General features: G+C 39.3%; 1 protein-coding gene across 2 annotated transcripts; it reads left to right on the top strand.

Moving 5' to 3' along the window:
- The first annotated feature begins 221 nt into the window (after positions 1–221).
- On the top strand, positions 222–5,723 carry LOC115615619 (ovomucoid-like). 2 transcript variants are annotated; one of them, XM_030503971.1, is made up of 4 exons: positions 222–345; positions 2,458–2,477; positions 4,598–4,725; positions 5,250–5,723. In XM_030503971.1, exons 1-4 carry the CDS (start codon positions 282–284, stop codon positions 5,293–5,295), a joined length of 258 nt encoding a protein of 85 aa, XP_030359831.1. In that variant the 5' UTR covers positions 222–281; the 3' UTR covers positions 5,296–5,723. The 2 variants fall into 2 exon arrangements, with proteins under 2 accessions (XP_030359831.1, XP_030359830.1); XM_030503970.1 differs by having other exon boundaries at positions 4,592–4,725.
- Positions 5,724–8,863: the final 3,140 nt, after the last annotated feature.

The raw sequence follows: 8,863 nt of genomic DNA, 5'->3' as shown, positions 1-8,863 counted from the left end.
ATACATCTCCTGTATCAACACAATCCATGCTGTGACACTCATCTTTGCCCTGTACTTATGACCTTCATGTTGTACAGAAGACATTCTTATTGACACTACCCATGGGCAACACCTTCTTCTAATTATCTTCTCTACAAGGGGGATTTCATCATCAGGGTTCCTGCTCTGTGCATGCGTGTGTATATATATATATCTGCTCTCACAGATACATGATACACATTTAAGCTAAGCATACTGGAATACCGAGAGCACAGATTGGCTGTGAAACAAGTCAAGAACCCATGGGTACCATGAAGATAACAGGTGCCTTTGTGCTTCTCACCCTGGCAGTTCTTTGCTTAACAAGTGAGTAACCATTTTATTTTCTGATGTATTATAGTTCTCTTGTTCAAGCACTGCAAGCTGCTCAATCTACTGGGATAGAAAGCAATGGTTGCTGGACTTGGGTGGCAGAAAGCAAGTGAAATTTTATGCTTATGCACTATTCAGCAAGCAATAGTGCATCAGCTTTACAAATGCCAACTTAAGCAGATGAAATCTATTCCTTTGATGATGGTGTGAATCAGAGCTGCATTCTGCATTGTAAGTAAAAAGTGAACTGTAAAGCCTCAGAACTAAAGCAGGCTTTTACCTACTTGTTTTTTTCTTCCATCTGAGCAGGGATCTTGAAGCTGCTGTGGTGCTTCTCCTACCAAACTGACCAAGCAGAAGACAGTTGATTATACATGGGCAATATAATTTGGCTGTGAATAACCTCTTCATGATATTAGTTTGCCAGGCTGGAGAGAGCTTTGAGGCACAGGTTGCTCTGTCGTAAAATAGCGAGCTGGGAGCAATTTCTTGAGCCTTCACTTGGCATTTTTTTTCTGTTAAAAAAAAAAATTGCAATAAAAATTGAAATAGAGTAAGTACATTTACAATAATTCAAAGAGCTCAAATCTTCTCTGCCAGTAGTATAACAGTTCAATAGCATTAAAGAAGCAAAACAATGAAAATGTAAAAACCAATATTATGAGCCAAAATCTTTTTCCATTTTGAATAGCTCTGAGAAGTTTGCTTTGAAAATTGTCTCAAAATCCAAATTTTTATGAGAAATGTCAGCTTCAATGGAATGGCATGTTTTTGATGGAAACTGTTCTTTCAGTGTTTCAGTGAGTGAAGAAAAACAAATGAATGTTGTTTTCTTGAGAATTCCAGCAAATCCCTTCCTTGAACTTTCTGGTTTATCTTGTCTGCATTAAAAATTTATGGATCAATACTTTCTAAGCCACATGTGTTTTGCATTCACTCCCATATACATAGTGGCTTCTAAAAGGTTACCAGAGAAAAAATAACATCTTAATGTTTTTGTGGAAGGGGGTTACATCTGATCCAATTCCAGAGTAATGAAAATTCAGTCAAAGTTCTGGTGACAGACTGAAACATGACATGAAGCATTATTTCTGCTAGTTTTCTTCACCTTGGACAACTTTATTTGTTGGGAAGTTGTAAGCAGCTCCATGAAAGGAAGTTTCAGTGGAAAGCTTAATAGCTTTAAAAATTAAATCCAGCTACAATTAGTCAGAACGACAAATGCTAGAGCTGCATTGCCATAACATGTTTTCTTCCTGCTCCTTCTGTACAGAAGCCTCTGCCTGATAACTTTTATCCCTTGGAAGCCACAGAATGACAGTTACAGGACAAAATACATTCCTAAAGTAACAAGTGTGTCACTGCAATGGAGACATGCCAACCTTACTTGATGACTTTCTGGGAGGTGTACCTGTCATTGTGTTGAAGGAGCTTTTTGAAGCCCCACCTGAAAGCAGGGCTCCATTATATCAGATGCCATGTGTATACAAAACAGGAGCCAATCCTTCTGCCCAAGAGTTTAGAATCCATATCAACCAGCAAGGGAAAACACTTATTAAAGTGATATTATGATCCAAACTGCATTATCATTATTACATATATCTAGTATTGTATTTTAATGAAGATATTATCCTCATTATTGACAGAAATTCAAAGCATAAAAGGACCTTGTGATTTGCTTACAGCCACATCAAATTTATATATATATTTTTTTTTATACACTTGAGAATTAAAACCCAGTCATGCTGAACAATTAGTTTACCCTAAGCAGACTGGCCATTGAACATAACATTGACTCCAGGTCTCCAACCTTTTTTCTAGTGAAAAGGGGCACAATAGCCTCCCTTGCCTCCCACAGCAAAGGCTGTCCTAGTTGCTGACACAGATTTCTAAGGTAAGCAATACAACAAGGTCCACTTGTTTAATAGGTTCTGACACCTGCATCTTATTAAACACTGAAAACCCAAGTCAGTATTTACTTTGAAGCTAGTAAGAGATGTAGCGTTGCTGGAAGGGCTGGTACCAATGAAATCACTCTAGTTGCAAACTGAATGTTCATCAACAGTGGTTTTTATTTTATCTTCTGTGATTCTGTTTATCTTGCAGATGCTGCCAAAGAGAATGAGGTGAGTAATTTTCTCCTTTATTGCTCTATAAAAAGATGTAGTTTGTAAGAACATGAGGTCAGAAAAAAACATATTAAGCACTAATTAAATGGTGCTAAAGTATTGACGTTTCAGAGAGAAATCCCTGAGTTTGAGATATGTGGTTTCCACACAGTTGACCTGACAACTCCCAGGTGTTTTTACTTGTAATGCATAGTGGGCAACAAATTGGGCAAGGCCAAATTTTAAGTGAGAGAAATAGGGGGTTTTTTAGCATTTACCTGGTGATGACACTATAAGGCTTTCTTGGTGACTTTCAGATCCTAAATCATGTAGCTAGAGATTTTAAGTTCTGACTATGCTGGAGTGCCCATCCTGGGGTCAACCTCTGAAATAAATGAGGCACCAAACAATAAAAACTCTTACTCTGATGAGCAGAGACAAGCCCCCTCAGAGGCCAGTGGACAGCAGCAGGGAGTGGAAATTTGCGCACACACACAGAGCTGGTCCCATACTAGCACAATATACACAGCCTGTGATTCCTAAACCTGCACCAAGATATCCATACTTTTCCAAGAAGAGCCTGTTCCGGTCTCCATACCAACCTATGTATCTTCTGCATTTCACCAGCTGTTACACAGATGAACACGGGGCAAATTTGCCTTGTTTCTAGCTTTTTTTTTTTGTTAGCTAGTTCTTGCCTCTCACAAGTTGGTGGTTGACCAGTTTTAAAGTGGTAAGTTACAAACTACAGAGATTCCCTCTCATGCCACTGCCATTGCTGGGGTATGTTGTAGAAACCTGACAGCTATGTCAGGTCTCTGACCTGCTTTTGCAATTGAGGATAGGTGTGCTGCCTCCTGCTTTCCAGCCAGAGTTTGAAATGTGTAAGCAGCCAGGGCTTTGGATGAGAGGGAGAGGACCAAACCTAGGTAAATTAACAACCTGTATGCTTTTTCTTTTTGTCACTGGATTTAAGCCCATTATACCCCAAAGAGTGATTGGCTAATGGCTCTTTTTGCTACTGGAGACCTCTCAGTCTGTGCTGAGCCACGGCACAGGGGCTAGGCTGCTGAACACACACAGCCCCTCACTTCACCCACCTGCAGGCCCTGGGCAATGACTACCATAAAACCAATCATATAATCTGTAATAACTTCCAGCGTTTGGCTGAAGTAATAGTCCTGTCCTTCACTAGGAGTTAGAATGAAGGGGGAAAAAAAAATCAGTCCATAATGAGAGAACAGCAAAGCTGGGTTCTGTTTTAAGTATATACATCTATATACATATTTTGGCTAGATTTTCAGAAAGGAAAAGCTGCAGACATAGCATCCCTCCAAAGACTGATATGTTTCAAATTGTCATTAGACTAGCAGCAAAAAAAGCTAATTTTAGTTACAACAGCACCTATAAGGACAGGCAGTTTCCTAGGCAAGCAAATCCTAGGCTTTTGAGGGTGACAAACAGCAGATTAAATAGAATATGTGCACTGCACAAGGACTTCCTGCTTGTCAAATACTAGGAATGAATTCACTTGACAGAAGATAAAGCTCCAAAACCAGGACAGGAGCATTTTCAGTCATTTCTTTCATTAGTTTGTACTCCCATTTTCATATGTAAGTCTGTAATGAATACAGTCCCACTATCAGACAAAGGCCTTTCAACAATTTCTTTTCATGCTAATACTTAAATAGGACTTAATTCTACCTGGGCAGATCCTTTCACCTTTCACCAGATGAAAAGTATGAAGGGCTGATACTTGTGCAATAAGAGAGAGAAACCCTTCCCACTCTTGAGAACTAATCTCACCTGAATTTACTGACAAGTGCAATCAGGTAGAAAAAAATATTGACTCTACTTTTCTGTAGATGGAAAAGGGGCTGGATTTTTCCAGTCTTATACTGATAGATAGCAAAGCCTCTAAATGTGCTCAGTAGTTGATATGGGTAGCATCACGCACATCTCAGAAGGAACATTTATTTTTTTAGGCTTAGGTTTAGCAAATATAGATGGTGGAGCCCCTTGTCTGTGCTGCTCTAAAGCAGCTGGCAACTTGTCCAAAAATTTCATGTATTCAATGTTTCTGTATGTGGAGAATGTGAGAAAGACGGATTCAAAGAAAATTGAACCTGTAGTTGCAGGTGGACTGCAGTGAATACAGTCGGTTAGAGAGAGGAAGACCTATTTACTGTGAAAGACTCTATCAACCCTTCTGTGGCTCTGATGGGAAAACATATAACAACAAATGTTCTTTCTGCAAAGCAGTGCTGTAAGTACAATACCATGTAATTACTCCTGAATAAGCCAAAAACTGTGATTAGCTCAGTTATCTGGTGTTTCCACTTAACTGCTATCATATTTTTCAGGGTCACTACTCCTCTGCTCCTTTGCTTAATCTTTACAGTCTAATTGCTTCTCCCACCAACAAGGTCTAATTGATCCAAAAACATGACCTTGATATCTGTGTGAGCAACTTTCTCTTCTAGCACAAATGGTAGAAGTCAGACAGTAAAAAGAAGAGTCCAATAAGCAACACAGGGCTAACAACGCAGCTGAACCCAAATCAGGTCAGAGAAGAATTCAGAAGTAGTACCAGAAATACTTTGCTTTTTATAGATAAAATATAACTTTTTGAAAGGCAAAGTGTTTACAAATCAGTGCCACCTTGCCTCCTACAAATGTTTATAGTGTCTTTTGTGTTTAGCAACTTGTTAGCTGAGGACTTCAGAGATATTTAGTGCATAATGTTAAGCTGATTGTCTGCAATGTGTATGTCTTCCCTTTCCTTTGCAGGAAAAGCAGAGGTACCTTACAAATGAAGCAAGCAGGGGCATGCTGAATGAGTTCTGCATGCTGGAGAAGAGTGCTGAGAACAGCTTTACACTGCCTTATCACAATCTCTTAATTTAATTTCATTCATCCTGCCTGTTCTGGTGATGGTGAACAAAGCACACAGTAGCTTTTTCAGCTGTGCTCTGCCATTTGCTGCTTCTCTCTGCTCCCAAGTATTGGGATTGACACTTCTGTCCTCCCTGCAAAGCACCTCCTCAGGATTCCTGTTTCTGTAGCAAGCTGGTTTTCACAAGCCCTATTCTTCTAAGAATGCCACCTGATCTTAGTGGTCATGTCAGTGCAGGCATTGCCTCTGTTTTCCTTGTTGAAGTGTTTTCTTCCATTTACTCAAACTTTTGCAGATGCTTTTTTTTTCCAAAGGCTCCAGCTTTTCCAGGTAGTGCTTTGGTTCTACCAGGTTTGCAGATAAAATTTACATGCTCATTTTTCTTCCAGCTTTCTACAATTCTGATTCATATGTGTTGTTTAGCTACTTAGTCTGCATGTTTATTAAAATAAACGTTGACTTGGTTTTTTTTTGTCCATGGTGATCTTCCTAGAGAATAATTTTATTGCATCCATTATTCACAAATGAGATATTTCCCAAGTTACAGAAAATAATCATTGAGCAGGAGCTGGAGAGAGAGGTAGAAAACCAACGCCTGGAAGACAAAAGTTGTTTTCCACTAGATGGCCTCATGTTACTGGAATTTATCCTACAATCTGGCTCTTTTATTTCCCTTCAAATGAAGCAAAGCTGTTAAATTGTAAGACTGTATAAAGTTCGTAGCAGTGCCTCTGTTAAATCCTGCATTTAAATGTCATAATTAACGATTCTGTTCACTTCTGACAAATTGGCAGATTTCAGACCTGAAGAAATTTCTGTTCTGCTGTTACATCCCTAATATCTTCATTATTGAACTCATTTGTCTTTTACACTTGAATAGTCAGACAAGGAAATACATTTCTCAGAATTAAAACTTATGAATGACTGACTTTAGTGGGCTTACACATGAACAAAATTTTGGAAGTGGGATGTGGGTGTCATACACTGTCTGGTACTCGATTCTCTGGACAAGAGAGGCTCTATTTCATTTGCTAGTACACACTGATGTAGCTCTAGTCTCTAGTTTGATTTATAATGTGACCTGGCTGAACTGTTTTTATGGCAATTGCCTATTACACTTAGCACATATAGAACATCTGAAAGAATGATAAAGCTGAAAACAACAAAAAATGAAAGGAAAAAATGAGGATTAATGAAGTGCTAGATTAAGTATGTAAATGGAGTGTTCTTGTCCAACCAAGCAAACACCATAAAAAGTAAATGCTCTGCATTTCTATGTCAAATAATTCTAAATGAGTGTATTTAACAAGGGACATATTTTTCCTGACTCTACAGCTCCCTAATGCACTGCATTTCTGGGAAAAAATAGCAGTAGCTACTGAACATTATGTAAATCTTGGCCAGATGAATTTCTTACCATTATTATGTGCTGTTCCCAGCCACTGGTGTGTCCCATGAAACCACAGATAGCAGAATAGGACCCTAGGGACTGTTTTGGAGATGAATTAGCATTTATTCCCCACTATGGGAGGCTTCAAATTCTAAGGGACAGTGGTGCTCTTAGTACATCAAAAACCTACTCAACACTGGATCATTCAAAGGCCACTGAAACTTATAGGGTGCTACCTGTGACCTTGGCTTTAACTCTCATCTTTCAGCAAGTATAAGCAGATGCTTTGATGTTTTATTGAGGATACCAATTTGGATCAAGTGTTAGCCAAATGCCAGGATAAAATTGGAAAATTAAACATTGAGACTAATGACAATGGGTGAAAAGTTTCTGCATAGACCACAGCCCCCTTCTCTTTGTAACTGAAGTCAGCATTAATTAGGCTCTTCACGTGTCAATGGACTGACTACTGCTCTGAATGCTGAACCACACAAGTACGTGAGGAACATAAAGCTCGTACAGTGAGGAGTGTGGTCACTCTCTACATGGTACCTGGGAGACTGTGTTTCTGCTTGGTGTATTTCTCTCAGTAAACTTTATGTACAATGTGTGTGGGAAGAAGTGGTGGAGGGGCTCGTCTTCAGGGGCCGTGTTCTTCATGAAACAGAAAAAGCACACTTTATTAGGAGCAAGCTTTAGTTCCCTACAGTGCCAACTTACCAATGCTATTCCAGAAACGCTGGCAGAACAAATCACATTTCCATTCTTCATCTTTGCACTTGGTTAACAAAGGCCATTTCCATGAAGCCAAATGTTTCCTTCATAGTTACAAGAAAACTGCAACAGACAGTAAGAGGTTTCTATCACATATATTTTTTTTAATTAGTCCCTCCATCATTAACGTTTTCTGATTGTGGGAAGTTTACATTGTGATGAACTATGTTCTGATGGGTATGTTTAAAACATGTTTTTCATGAGACTGACCCAACTGCTGAAGCAAGTCATCGGACTGACACATTTTCAAAAGTAATTTACACTTACTGTTGCTTTGCAAAGCAGCCCTTCCTTCTAAATTCGTAAAGAACAGATGCAACCAATCATGGATCCTGGAAGTTGGCATGTTCAAGCGTTTTCAGATGGTGGCAGTGACAGCACCATGGGCAAATGAGCAGAACCAATGGACAATGTTTGAACATGACACAGGAATCCACCAAATAGAGATCAACACATACAGACTAGAGTTTAACAACCCATAAGATCTCCTGAATTTTGTTCATCTCTGCCTCTCCATTAGCCCCCACACTGATCCCTAAAACAGGAAGGGAAGACGGACAGTAGGTAGATGATACTGGAGATGAATATATCAAATGCTGAGAAGCAGTGGAATTCAAGTCAAAGAGGATTACTTTTTATGGAAGGTAAAATACATTATCACAACAAGGGAAGCTAAAGGTGAAATGCAACAAATACTACAAATCTTAGGAAAAACAAGAGAAAATCTTCAGGAGAAAAAAGCTCAGGGAAGATTTTAAACCAGAAGCTGGACAGCACTTTGTTCCTTGTTATTATCTCCCCAGGATTACTTTACTGCACAAAACAGAGTGACATATGGAAGAAGTTCTTTACTGTGAGGGTAGTGAGGCACTGGAACAGATTGCTCAAGGAAGTGATAAATGCTCCATCCCTGGCAGTGTTCACGGCCAGGTTGGACGGGGTCTTGGGTGACATGGTTTAGTGTCAGGTGTCCCTGCCCACGGCAGGAGGGTTGGAACTAGATGATCTTAAGGTCCTTTCCAACCCAAACCATTCTATGATTCTATGATATAATCTTTACTGATTCCTAAGGACACATCTGTCAGCTGAAAAAATCTGTAGTGAAACACACATTGATCATACTGCCTGCTTTCTTTTCCCATGATTGCTTAGTGGAAAAGGCTCCATGTATTTAGCTAAACCAGGTACTCAAGAATCCTACAGGCTGCCTGAAACACTAATAAAGGGTCAGGTGCAGATGGCATAGTTTTCTCTATGAAATAAAGTAGTTGGAAATCTTTGTAAGTCTAACATACACAAAGTCATGTGGACTTTTTTGGTGGTTTATTGGTTATCTTCCCACTC

Source organism: Strigops habroptila, chromosome 12 (assembly GCF_004027225.2).
Source record: "Strigops habroptila isolate Jane chromosome 12, bStrHab1.2.pri, whole genome shotgun sequence".
Taxonomy (NCBI): domain Eukaryota; kingdom Metazoa; phylum Chordata; class Aves; order Psittaciformes; family Psittacidae; genus Strigops; species Strigops habroptila.
Note: the sequence above shows the minus strand (reverse complement) of the source record. Positions and strands in the feature narration are given on the sequence as shown.

What these genes read in the sequence shown, in the direction of transcription:
- LOC115615619 (XM_030503970.1), top strand. Translation starts at nt 282, where the DNA reads ATGGGTACCATGAAGATAACAGGTGCCTTTGTGCTTCTCACCCTGGCA. An exon ending in GGCAGTTCTTTGCTTAACAA is followed by an intron (nt 346 to 2,457) that starts GTGAGTAACCAT and finishes TTTATCTTGCAG; the next exon opens with ATGCTGCCAAAGAGAATGAG. An exon ending in TCTTTCTGCAAAGCAGTGCT is followed by an intron (nt 4,726 to 5,249) that starts GTAAGTACAATA and finishes TTTCCTTTGCAG; the next exon opens with GAAAAGCAGAGGTACCTTAC.